General features: G+C 51.5%; 2 protein-coding genes across 2 annotated transcripts in view; both read left to right on the top strand.

The window, feature by feature from the left end:
- Window positions 1–28: 28 nt before the first annotated feature.
- LOC128723707 (peritrophin-1-like) lies at window positions 29–1,076 on the top strand. Its single transcript, XM_053817472.1, has 2 exons — window positions 29–98; window positions 164–1,076. Exons 1-2 carry the CDS (start codon window positions 89–91, stop codon window positions 769–771), a joined length of 618 nt encoding a protein of 205 aa, XP_053673447.1. The 5' UTR covers window positions 29–88; the 3' UTR covers window positions 772–1,076.
- A 5,673-nt stretch (window positions 1,077–6,749) lies between these two features.
- LOC128722512 (fez family zinc finger protein erm-like) overlaps window positions 6,750–13,217 on the top strand; it is a 55,855-nt gene continuing 49,387 nt past the window's right edge. Inside the window, exon 1 of the mRNA XM_053816181.1 lies at window positions 6,750–7,233. Coding sequence (XP_053672156.1) covers window positions 6,750–7,233 — 484 coding nt within the window. The remainder of the gene's footprint in view (window positions 7,234–13,217) is intronic.

Below are 13,217 nucleotides of genomic sequence, written 5' to 3' on the forward strand. Positions count from 1 at the left end.
CACGCGTCGTGGGTGACGATGAGAAAAGGTTTGTCAGTTTCGCAATCTGAAGTTCCCCAGTGCACATCGAACAGACCGGATTGGCGAAATGGTGATCGGTAAGCTGCGTGTCCGGGATGTCCCACTGAACCGGAAGTGACGTTTGTTTTTCCGTCCCGACTAGTTGTGGCCGTCTGTCTGCTGGTGAATCTCGTGTCTGGGTTTGCGAATGATGTGTCGCCCTGTCTAGGAGGTAAGCTGCATCTTCCGCATCCAACCGACTGCAACCGGTATCTGACGTGCGTCGGCGAACGTCCGATCGAGCAGCATTGTCCTCGCGGCTCCGAGTGGGACGTCCTGGAAGAGACCTGTGTCGTTCCGGAGGTTCCAAAATGCGCCCACGTGGAACCGTTGGCACCGGTGTATCCGACACTCGTCACTAAATGTCCGCCACAGCTGAATCGCTGCCCGGTGACCGCGAATCCGATCGAGGAGGTGATCTTTATGGCGCACAGTGATTGTCACAAGTTCTACGCATGCGTGTCGACGATGCCGGTCGAGCTGAGCTGTCCGAAGCGATTGTACTGGGACCAAGAATCGTGCCGGTGCGATTATGACCAGCCGGAAGGGTCTGGCTGTGTTCCGGAAGAGCTGAGACCCACGGTCCCGAAACGGGTGCGTCGGTCGGATGATGAAACGACCACGGTGGTACCGGAAGTGTCCAGTGCGACTATCCGCGGGTTTTCCTCGGTGTTAGTGCTGATTGTGACAATGATACTGAATGTGTCTTAAAACTGGAACGAAACGGTGGCAAAAACCGATAGATATTGGCACAAGATTTTCAACAAAGTGTGGTTATTTGATCAAAGGCTCGTTACGTGGAACTGCCCAGTTGAAATTTGAATAAATAAAGCAGCATATTCGATCGAAGCTGTTAAAGGTTATTCTGGTTTACATTTCATGTTGATGTGTAAGCAAAATTTAATCACACTTTTCACTACTTTTTGAGAAGATACGGGGGTATTCAGTAGGATTAAAAGAATCAGAAATAATTATGCAATTCCCAAATAATAAAGATGATCCTTTTTGTAATAAAATAACTGCACATTTCTAACAACATACTTTTGCAATGCTTCGGTACCATATTACTTCGTATGCACCAGTGCAACAAATGGCATTTAGCTGGATGTTTTTTCAAGCTGGGCCAGTTCTTTTGGTGGCCCTCCCGCGTTTCGGTACGCGGCACAAGAACAACAAAAAACACACTCACGATGAACGCAAACATAAACGCGCTGACCAACTCGACGGCGCGAAAACAAACAAAACAATACGGTACAAGCGCGGCCGTAGTTGGTAAACATTCCCCATTACTGCAATGTGTGCAACTTGTAGCACGTGGTCACACCACTCGAAAGTGGGAAAGGAGTCATGAGCCGAGAAAGCTCGTCGGTGTGCTTCCCATGTGGCCACGTGTGCGGGAGCACATTATGCAACCGATGACCTTCGATCTCCAGCTTCCGGGTCCTGTCGATGCTGGATGGCGCTCTGGGTGAGCAGCTAAGATGCGGTGGAGGTCGACGGCGGACTTTATTAGACTAGTGGACAACACATTCCGTGCAGTTACCGCCTCGAGAACACGTGAGGTTCTCAACAAAGGCCGCTAACGGAGAGCACGGCTTATTTGTGGCGATGGGCACGTCCCGTGTGGAATGTTTTTGCGTCGGGGTCTTGCCGGGTGATAAGCCGCTTGTCGGCAACTCCGACGGCCGTTGTGTTCCTGTGTTGGTAGCTGAGCTTTGAGCCGTAAGAATAGCCCCGGGTCGTATAAAACGCTCACCTCTTAGAACGCCGTCTTGCATTTCACGGTATCGACCATCGAAGAGCATACGAAAGCGCGGTGTGAATCGTCGGTGTCAAGTTACCAGCAGAAGAAAACTTAGATCAACGTGAATCAGGCGATCGTGCACATTACGAGACGATCCTTCAGAGCAATATGGGGAAGATCTTGGCATCCATGTTGATCCTGGCGGTGGCACTAACAGTGGTGACGGCTTCTCCAAGGCGCGTTCGTATGGCGAAACCAGATCATCCTCAGGTCGCTCAAAATGTGGAGACCAACCCAAAACCTGCAGAAGCGGAGTTGGTAGCACCAGCAGCAGAGGTCTCGGAGGTGTATCAACCCGTCAACCCGGAAGCCGAAGCTCCTGCAAATACTCCGAATGAAGCTGTTGAGCCAGCATCCGAGAGAGTAGTAGAGCCGGTCGAACAAGCTGAGGAAGAAACGGCCAACGATGTAGTTGAGCAACAGGAGGAAGCCCATAGTGAGACTCAAGATCAATCGGTCCAGCCCGTAGAGTCGGAACAAACGAACGTTGTGAACTCCGTACCCGAGGAAGAGCTGAACGAGAAGACTGGTGACAGTACAGCCACAAAACCGGAGTCCTCATCGATGAACACATTGCTGCTGAACATGAAGAGCGCGATGACTGGGATGATAGATGCCATGGTACAATTAATCGCCCCGTCGGAACCGCTGCTAGCAGAAGATCACTAACTTCCACCGAACGTGTTGCAAGAGAGTTGCCCGCAACAAACTGTTCCTCAGTCATTAGTTGTAAGAATGTAACCTTAGCTGTAAGCGGTTTGTTAGCCAGTTTTTGTTTCACTTTGTTAGCCGCGGAGGCTCAGCGAATAAAGTAGTGGCTGTATGAATTGGGTTTCTGCAAAGAAAGGAGTTTTGCATAACGACATTTTAGCTGATGACTCGTAACATATGGCCACTCCGATAAGGTATGTAGACGGACGTGAGAAAGTAATTTCGAATGCTCGTTATGCAATGACAGTTGCATAGGAGGGGTTGTTGAGATGCACTGTGTTGCAGTTTAGGCACGATCGTAGCCTGTGTTAGTAGATATGGAAAATTTATGTGAACATGCTATGAATGACGTAAGCTTGCGATGGTGGGTTGATTTTTTAGTTTTACAAAGGGTGAATAAATTTAATATTCAAAAATTAATTCAAACTTCATTAGTATTGCAACAGTTTACAAGATTTACAGTGTGTCAAACATAAGTTAATTTAGTTCTAAATGCGAGAAATATTTCCACTTCGACGGGAAGAAAACACTAAACTCGTGCCACTGGTTTGGATTTATTTATCCTTTTTCTTTCCCCGTGAAATTATATTGTGCAACAGCCTAGAACAGCCAGGATAGCATGAGCATGACGTGGGCTGCCTGGTGAGAATTGTGGGATGAGCGGTGAAAGTGACGTCATCTCACGTTGGGGCTTTGGTTCACGAACATTTGGTGGCAAACCGGCTGAGCAGGCTGTGATTCATGCAAGAGAGCTAGAATGATAGAAAGAGAGTGAGAAAGTGAGAAGCAGATGCAAGACCAACAGACAGGAGTGAGTTGAGAAGAAAAGGACACGTGAGGGCTGAAATAAGATATCAACAAAGGAGCACGAGTACGTGGCACACGTCAGCCGGAAGAAGTGGCCGAAGCATGGTGGAGCGAATGAGATGGCGCCAAAGATCCAAGCAGTGCCGGCAGCAGGAGGAAATGAAAGAAACCAACGAAGCATAAACTACACGTAGCATAGGGTGACCAGCACCGGGAGTTCTGTCCCTTGGTGCGTGTTTAGCCCGGAGGGGAAACCGATCGGACCGAATCCCGAACCGAAGGAGCCGAACCTAAAATCCAACCCTACCACCGAACATTCGGGAAATATCCTCTCGCTGTTGCTGTTGTTGGTGCTGCTACTGCTGCTGCTGTTGTGTCAATTGTTGCGTTCTAAGCCCATGCGCGAGCTGGTGTTGGTAGCGCAAACCAACGTGTTGCTGCCGGAACGGTACGGCCGATATCCTGGCCGTGCGACTTGCATGCAATCCGGTGGTGACTGCAACTTGTTTGCGAGCACGAACCTTCCGGTGGCTCCGGCACGCACACAGACGCACGCGCGCGCCCTTCGAACCGGAGCCGATCGGACACCCGAACAGCAAGGACTCGCCGTTCGGGTCGGACCGGGAATGTTCGGTTTCATAAATGCAACCGCACGGCGCCGGCCAGGATTCAAACGCCTTCGACGGTTTGTGCAGTGCGGTTGTCGTGCCGATACTTTTTTCTCTCTCGTATCCACTATTGTATCAACTCTTCTTTTTTTCCGTTTGTGTACTATATACTAACACCCTCTCGGTGGACACTTTGCTAGCCCCCCTGTTTCTTACGGGCCCATCTGTCATCTGTCATCTGCGTGCGGGATTGTGTGTGCAGAACTTTGCAGCCGGTTTGTTTTCGTTCGCTAGTGTCATCTGTCCGCTTTCATCTGTCACCTGTTAGGCTCAGTGCAGTGTGTTTTGTGTGTTTTGCGTGGGCCACTGGAGCAAGAACCGCGGTGAATTGCGTAACCCCGTCGATCCGCGTATTGCCGACGGTTGGCGAACAACAGCAACAACAACAGTGACAGGGGGAATGCAGGCCCTACTAGCCCGTGGTTCCGTTTTCGTTTCCGGTGCCGGGTTGTGGTCCAGCGTGCGGTCTCCAGTGGTGACGGTGGTGCAGCCCAAGCACATCCTTTGATCGAGCTCCGGGCGATGAGCATTATTAACTGTGCAAACGTTCGCGTTCGGTGTCCTTTCTGTTCTGCTCCCATTCGCCGGTGGTTTCGGTTGCGATTTTGAGTGCAAATTTCGGTGTCCGGTGCCCGTAGTTCTTGTGTGCATGTGTGCGCGCGTGTGTGTTTCAACCTTCCGCGGTTTTGGGAATTAGTGCGTGCCCGCTGCGCCTTTGCGTCATCGCGTGCGTCCTGTGACAGTGCGCCACAAAGAAGTAGAAGCGAAGAAGAAGATTCGATGTTGTGTCACAGCATCGGTGGTTTGCGAAACCGAAAGCTTCCTGGAGCGTGCCCTCGCTCGCAGGGCTCGTGTCCACCGCCCAAACAACGCGCCATAGCCATGAGCTAGGCGCCCTCAAAGGATAACGTTCGCCTTTCCGTCGGTCGTCTACTCGCACTTGTCGTTCCCCAGAACTTTCCGTCTTTCCCGGGGGACAAGTCTGGCAATCCTCTTGGCCGCTCCTCATCTGTACCGTTGCGATGTAACAAGTTGGCGGTTAACTAAACAAAACAAAAACAAACATTACTTGAACTGTACTGTCCTACTCCTCTGCTCGAGCCTGTTACTCGATTTCCGCTCAACGACGACCGATTTCGACGAACTCTGTAGAAGCTGTCCGCTTATCTGTGCATCTGTCTGTCGCAAGCAAAGTTTCGACTCGTCTAACACTCTATCTGAATACGTCCCGGTGTGGTCCGGAACGCGGGACTACTCTTCGCGAGCAACCAGAACCGATCCATCCCGTCTTGATGGAGACTGTCGGTCAAACGGATTAAGAAGAAGCAAACGTAAACATTGGCCCAGCATCACGCCATACCGCGATCCGGTTCAGGGATCGGAGCAACAAAGAAGCAATAACGTCGTGAATAGCAATAGCAACCGCCTCACCTGTCAACACCGGTTGCCTGGAAGGAGTCACTCATCGAAGGGTTCGCAGTTCGATCGATTGCGAGGCCTACTTCGATGCAAACAAACACGTCATCCGGCCGGTCCGGCATGAGCCACTCGGATAAAGGCGGCCTGGTGCTGCTGCCCCTGCCGGTGCTCGGGTGAAGAAGAATGGGTTCTTTTACCGTGTGTCTCTTCGGTTGTCCTTGTCGTTGTTTTTGGGTCTCTAGAAAACGTCCTTCCACGTGTCCCTGTTACGGTGGAACGATGGCTTCACTGATGGACTAACTGCTACGGATACGGTTACTACTATCTAAACGGAGTGTGCGCGTATCAAGGTGTGTGAAATTCGTGTCGCTCCCCGGAACTGGCGGAACAGGTGCAAGATCCTATTTTTTTCTTGCTCTGCGCTAAAATTTCCTCCGGCCATTCCGTGCGGGTGCTTGTGAACTGTCTTCGTGTGAGCTCCGCTGCGGGCTCTAAACACTTCTAACCGTAGTCGGCAGTGTGTGCGGAAACGACCTCCATTCCCGGGTACTGTAGGGAGGGAAAATACGCGCCACAAGGACTGCAATTCCTCATGCTCATCCGCAGTGCACGTGCTCGATCTCCTGCGACGCTGCCGAACAATTCCAGCCAATTCTTCTGCGGCGCTCCAGTTCAAAGTGCTTTGGTATCTGCGTCACGTTCCGGCGTAAAATTTATTCCATTCCTTCCGGGGCTTCGGGAGAGGACTCGCGGTCGGAATTCTCCTGTGGTTCCCTTGCGCCGCCCCCGGCACGTACCGCGTCGCGTTCGGATATAAAACCCGGAAGCTGTACCCTTAGGGGCGCCGATTTCACCTACCCGGACGGGTTTCCACCTTCGGAAGCGCGCGCTCTCCCTTAACGAAGGAGGAAGCGGAAAAATCAACAGAAGCCAACAATTGCGGGAGCAGTTGCTAAGGATTACTGACGTGAGGCTTGTCTTCGAATCAGCTCTCCTCCCTAGGAGCGGTGTGGCAGCTTCTGCGAACGCGAATGCAACCGGTAGTATTGATTTACGCCTTGCTCGTCGTAAGATAAAGATTTGGAACCAGATCGGAAGCCCCAATGGACGGACGCCACTGATCAGCAATCGATGCACTTGTGCGCTTAAAGCAGTATTTATAGAAGTACCTGAACCCAACTAATCCCTACCCTGCTGGAGTACATTAAGTATCGTTCCTGCTGCGCGGGCCAACGTAACATCTTGGAATCGCACCGTTTCACTCCTCACCGTCCGTCAAAATGCCGCGCTGTTTGATGGCAAAGAAATGGAAGGCCTACCCATGGCCGGATCGAGCAGAAGAACAACCGGTGGAGGACCATAACCTCGACACGACGCCCTCCCCAACTGGCAGCAGCAGCAGCAGCAGTACCACGAGTACTAGCAGCTCACATACGGTCACCGCCACCTCGACGGAGCGAAGCAGCAGTACCGAAAGTGTCAGTGAGGCCACTTCTGCGAGTGGTTCGACGAATGCGCCTGAATGTAGTCAACCCGCGGTACCGCTGACGGGAGCCAGCGAGATCGTTGAGGAGGACGAAGAAATTGACGTCGTGGGAGATTCACCGGCCGCGGCTACGGCCACAGCGGCCAGCAGCAAATCCACCGGCAGTACGGTGGCCACCTGTTGGGGTCCATCCTCACCGACCGCGGGTGCAACGGCACCAAGTCCACCGCCTCACTCGCCGGAAGCAGCAACACGCGAATCAACTATCCTCTACAATGGTGAGTAGCTTTCACTTTTCCGTTGGTGGTGGTTCGCTTAAGTGCGTGCGTGCACTGGGTTTGGGAAGCTCGGTTTAATTGGGATTAGCCAAGAGGGAAGGCACGCCGGCCACTGCAGGTGCACGTGCCGCGAATGGCAATGGGTGGCCTTTCGGCTGGGTGGCTTTTTTTAGGAAAGTCTCCCCAAAAGCAAGCAAGCAGCAAGTGGAACGTGCGGCTGAACCATTAGCTTCACCGCCACGGTGGCGCCTGCACGCGGTTCTAACATAATTCCAACTTTATGTAATCTTCTGCTGATGGTTCAAGTGATACGCATTACAATGCTAATGCGCCGTTTTGTTCACCGATAGCGTTCGTTTTGCGTGAGCTGGGGTGAAATGCTGCTTTCATGCTGGGACGAACGGAACCAAAAAACAACACACGCTATCTGTGCCCGTGGCTAGTGTCCTTACGCCGCGACTGAAGGGATTACAAATGTTTGGTTTTGAACAGTGGTTAACCAGAGGTCGGTCACGGGGTTGGTACGCTGAAGTGCGATTCTTTCTGCAGGAGGTTGATGTTTGAGCGACGATATTGGTGCTCTCGCAAACATGGCTCTTCTTTGGAATTTTTCTAAAAGCTTCAGACCGTGAGGTGGTTTTTTTCTTCGTTCGCTTCCACGGAATGTGTGCTGCGTGCATTTTGTAACCCGTCCACGTCTCGTGCTCGGTTTTTTGTTTGATCGAAAATTTCCCATCAACCCTCGAGAAGTGGGAGGACCACGGATCGCAGTATCAAATTTCGCACTTTTGCCGTTGCTCGTTCGCTGCGTCCGGGGGGCCATCGTAAAGAAAAACGAAGCCCAACCTCCCAAAAACAGTTCGAAGAGGGAGCCGTGCGGCATTTCCGAGCGTAAACATAATCAAAATCAAAGCCATGTGCCATTTTCCCCATTACCCAAACGGTCAGCGAATGGCCAAAATGCTCCGTAAAGGGGAGAAGAAAGCCAAAGGGAGAAAAATCGTATCAAACTGCCAGCGCTCTGGGTCTTGGAAATGCTTGTTTTGTTGTTGCTGTTGCTGTTGTTAGTACCGTAGCTTCAATCCCACGGGAAGTTTCCGTCGCAGGACCACGGGTCCAGACCGTTGTGGCAGCTCATTTTCATTAGCACGCACTCCCGGTGGCGGCTGGTCACAAACAAACATTTGTAGCGCTGTGAAAAGGACGAAGAACTGAGCGAGAATTAGAGCGAAAGAGGGACAAGCGATTCTTGGGGCTCATTTATCCCGTGGGAGGAAAGGCTGGTCTTACGCAGCGTGCGAGGTGTTGCGAAGGTTTGCCGTGACCGTGCGGCAATAAAACGGAAATAAAGCAGCAGAATTTAAAAGCATCCCCCGCCGGGATTCGGGTTCAGGATCCCGCCACTTGGCTGGTGTTGTTGTTTTTGCTTGCTCCTTGCTGCCCGAGTCGCTTGCCGGAAAAACTCTCACCTCCGACGCGATGTTTTTCGCCTCGCCTCGCCTCCAGCCGAAGGCATTTTTTTTTTTTGGAAAAGGAAGTGGCAAGGAATTCCCCAACGAAACGTCTCGCCTTCCCCCAACGGGGACGTGGGATAAGAGCACGACACCGGGGTGGAGTGGGCGAGTTTTCTTTTATGGAAAATTGGAAATTCGCAATCGGCAGCAGGCCGAGGCCTGGGATCCCGCCCGGGCGATGGAGCGAGTCAAATGAAGTGAAAGGTTCAGTTCATTCGGGAACCGAGCCGGACGCTGGCTGGTTTTATTGTTATTCCGGCCGTTGCTGCTAATGGCTACCGAGGAGCATTAAGCGCAGGAACGGAAACTGCGCCCGGTCGGTTCGTTTCCCTGCCCAACGCCATACCGTCGGAATGCGAATTGAATGTGATGCTGCCCTTGCTGCCGTTGCTGAGCTCAGGAAGCTCAGGAGTCCATCTTCGCCCGTGTTCCGTGGTGGTGGCACGTTCTCTCCTTCTCTGCCGGTGAAGACGTTTCGATGGGGTCATTCAAACTGACCAAGCTTCGAGCTTCGAGCTTCGAGAGAGAGAGAGAGCGAGAGAGTGAGTGAAAGAGAGCGAATGTGCGGATAGCGGGCGGCTGATGGGACGGTATCAAATATCCAATTATGTTTGCGTCATCTTGTTATACATTCTGGCGACTTTATGTCTATTAAGGGACCCATATAACAGGTCTCCCAAATGGTTTGGGCGATTCTGGTGCCCCTGCTGACCGTGGACGGGTCCTCGTTCGTTTTCTTCACCCGACTATTGCAAGCTGTTGGTGGCCGGCTGTTGTGTAGTGGCTGTTGTTGAAACTACTCAAACTGCGATCACATTAGCTGCTGCGATTTCGCCGTGCTGTGGATGGTCGTGATCGTGGTGGTGTTGGTGGGAATAAACGAGAAGAAAAAGAACAAGGAAAAGAACGAGGAAAAGCATAAGGTTTTTTTCTGATTTCCTGAAAAATAATGTACCCGTATTTCTGCCTTGCATCCTTGTTCGGTTGGTCCCGGTGAGAGGCTTTCCATTTAATACCCAAACGTTCACGTGGGACCCAACCAAGTCGTGTTTTTTTCTCGTTTGGAACAAAAAACACCAAAACGAAAAAAAACCTTTCTCTGCGAAAATGTGAAAATGGAAAAATAAATCCATTGGGTGAAACTCCATTGGCAGCAAATTATGGTGCGACGTGCATCCGCAGTCATACGTGACAGCAGGACGCGCGCGCGAGCAGAAACATTCGGCCGGACTTCTCCGGGCCATTCGTAATCAGCCGAAAAGGTCCACATTTGTTAATGGATAAGGAATGCGTTTGGGAAAGAAATCGACCCCAACCATAACCCCTAGTGGCTCTAGTGACCAGCCGATCAGCCAATCAGGGCTGCCGTAATGGAGTTTTATCGTCGTTCGATGTTTATTTGCACTCTGTTTTGTCTTAAATTTCCCAACTGCTTTTTAACGGTCAAACCCCATTTTCGTGTGGTGCACGTTTGTTGCATACTATCCGGCGCGCTGGAAATGACACTCCACACGAGGAGAAGCTTTTCATTTGGTGTGTCCCACGTGCTCAATTTCCGTATCATAAATTACACGCAACAATGAGAACGTCCGTCGAGGTCGGGTCGGTGACTGAAACCGGGGAGAACGATGTTTGGATACAAAAAAAAAATCAATTATCTGACACCGGGAAAACGAAATCGATAGCAGTGAAAGTTATTCGACTGAGAAATTTAAACCACACTCCGCCCGGGTGCCGATTAACACCCCCCATATTGGTGGGGCGCATTCCGTGCGTAGTATGTTGATGAAAAATGGTATGAGGAAAAAAATCAATAAAAATAGGAACCCCCAGCATGACAACGGAATCGTTCCATGGAATCCATCGCAATGGAATGCTGCAAGAAGGCACTCGAAGCGCGGCGGGCAAAAATCAATTTCATATTCGCATTCGCCCGCGCTGCTTGTTCCACTTATCAATGCATAAAATATGCAAATCGAACCAAAATCCAAATAAATTTACACCCCTTTTTGCGCGCACACCCTCCGTGCCGCGATGCCGGGCGTCTGGGGTTTTCCCCGATGCGATCGCTTCGCTGATGCGATTTATAGCGCTCGCGATGTTCCACTTTCCACCGCTATTTTCCAATGATTTTCCACCGATTGACGTTCAGCAGTCATTTGCGCACAGGGTGGTAAAAGACGAGACAAACAGAGAGAGAGAGAAAGAGAGCCAGGAAAAGAACGGCAGGGCCATAATGCAGCGATTTTGCGATTGGCGTTCGGTCGGTGTGGAAAATCACTCGAACGGAAAGTCGGAAAATCTGCATTCTTATGTTTGCCGCTAGCTCCCGCTGTGTGCCGCGCTGGTCGGTCTGGGAAGTGTAAAGTGTCGACGGAGATGACGGATTAACGGGATGCCCGCGACGAATTTATGCTTTCTGGTGCCGTTGTTTTCAGACCACCGTTCGCGCGCGCTGTTTGCTGTTTCAATGGAGCGCTCGGTTCCTTTTCCATCGGACGCTTTTGTAAGACTTTGTGTTGGGGAGAAATAAAACGCGACCACCCTGAACCGACAGTTGGGTGCTTCGTTGCTGCAGTTGATTTAATGACCGTAATGTGCGTCTGGGTAATGACACTCATTTCACACACAAACCATGCACCAAAAGCTGCACAAAAAAATGGGCACAAATCGAGGAGGAAATCGCAGGGATAAGGATGAAAAAAAAACCCACCCCGTGTGGTTATAGGGCTGGAAAAATTTCCCATCTGCAGTACGTGGCCGGGAAACGGAAGAGCCAGGGCTGCGAGCTGTTGCCAATCGATCGGCTCAAATAAATCGATTTTAACGTTCGCCAGCTCGTTCCGGTGCTCGCGGACGTTTATCCTTCGCACGCACCCGTCGCGGTGTGGCTCGAGGCAGGAAGCGAACGAAAGCTGTGTTCGCTCGTCACGGTGTTCGGCGCTGTAGGCTGCTGCAATCGCTCGGCCCCGGGTTTGTTTAATCGTAGTAATTGACAACGCAGCCAGCCGGCGGCCTGCAACAAGCTGCACAGGTTGCCGGATTCCCTTGTTGCATAATCGATTCGATATCGAGCGGGCGCTGCGGGTTTGTGAGTTTAAAAATACCCTCCAGTCGAGCCGCGAAGAAACCTCGGAGGATTCAGGCAGCACCGCGTTATGGCGCACGATGGTGAAATTGTGCTGCTAGCACGGAAAGTGGAGCGCAACAGATTAGGGCGCTCGAATGGGAGCCATTTATGGTGCTGAAGAATTATGAATGGGGGATGGAAATGCTTAAAAACTACGGGCACTACGGGAGTCCTTGAAATGACCTTCAGAGCTATTTGTAAGTTTGTTTTCAAAAATTCAAAATAGATTCCACTGCAGTTAAACTAGCTATGTTTCTAGAGTTTTCCCAACTGTAGAACATTTCTTCGCAACAAATAACACGGTGTTTCGCATATCATAGCGCGCGTAAATTCGCATTCAAAAGGCCCTGGTGAACCCCTACATTCGACCCGAAATCAATTAACGAAACGTTCCCAATCGATCACCGAGGATAGCTGCTACCTGTGGCCTCGCCTAGGGAGCCGCCTCGACGCATTTCCACCTTCAGGGACGACCACGTCAACCGGAGGGGCGTGCGGATCTCGATCGCTAATTATTGCCATCCAATTGGCAATAAAATATTAATAGAACATGTGCATGTGGGCTCTCCCGGTTCTCTCATTACGCCGAGTCGCGTGGTGGAGCCCGGTTGCGATATGCAAATGCCACTTTCAATCAGTGTTTTCGCGCGCGACATTCGCTGCTGTGGCTCACGCGTCTGGCAAACAGCGAGCCACCGTTGGCGTTGGCGATTGTTTATAATTACTCGCCCTCCTGCTCGAGCTGGGCACTTTTCCCGTCCGGACGAAATCGGGAAACGCGCGTGGAGCGCAAATTGTATCCTTTCGGCGTGGACGCTCGCACACCGGAAGCGCATCCACGTGCGGACAAAAAGAAATAAGCGCTCCCCGAACGTCGAACGAACGTCGCATCGTGACGCTGGCTGGTGTGTTGGATTATTTACGAGCCCGTTGGAAAAACGCTGCCCCGTACGACCAAGCGGCCAGAAATGCAGAATTCATTCTCCGCTCGTTATTAAATCGATTTACGCTCGGCCGGATCGGCATCCGGGACGGTGCCCTTTCCACACGTCCACGCCAGTTTGTGTGCGGGTTTGTGTTCCCGTTCCGGTGAAGGTGAAAGTAAACCTGCCGCGAACAGCGGCCGCATCAAGGGTGGATGGCCGTCGCGGTGGATTTTGCATTTTTTATTGCCAACCCTGCGGAATATCGCGGAGGTGGCCGGTGCCACGATGTCCGCGTATCGAAAGGTTACCCTTGTTTTTGCAGGAATTTGCATCCTTCCGTCGGTGGGAGAGCATTCATTGATTTCACCCCTCGAAGCGATGTGTAGGGGTTGAATGTTTGCCTGCCGGTCACCA

Source organism: Anopheles nili, chromosome 3 (genome assembly GCF_943737925.1).
Source record: "Anopheles nili chromosome 3, idAnoNiliSN_F5_01, whole genome shotgun sequence".
Classification (NCBI taxonomy): domain Eukaryota; kingdom Metazoa; phylum Arthropoda; class Insecta; order Diptera; family Culicidae; genus Anopheles; species Anopheles nili.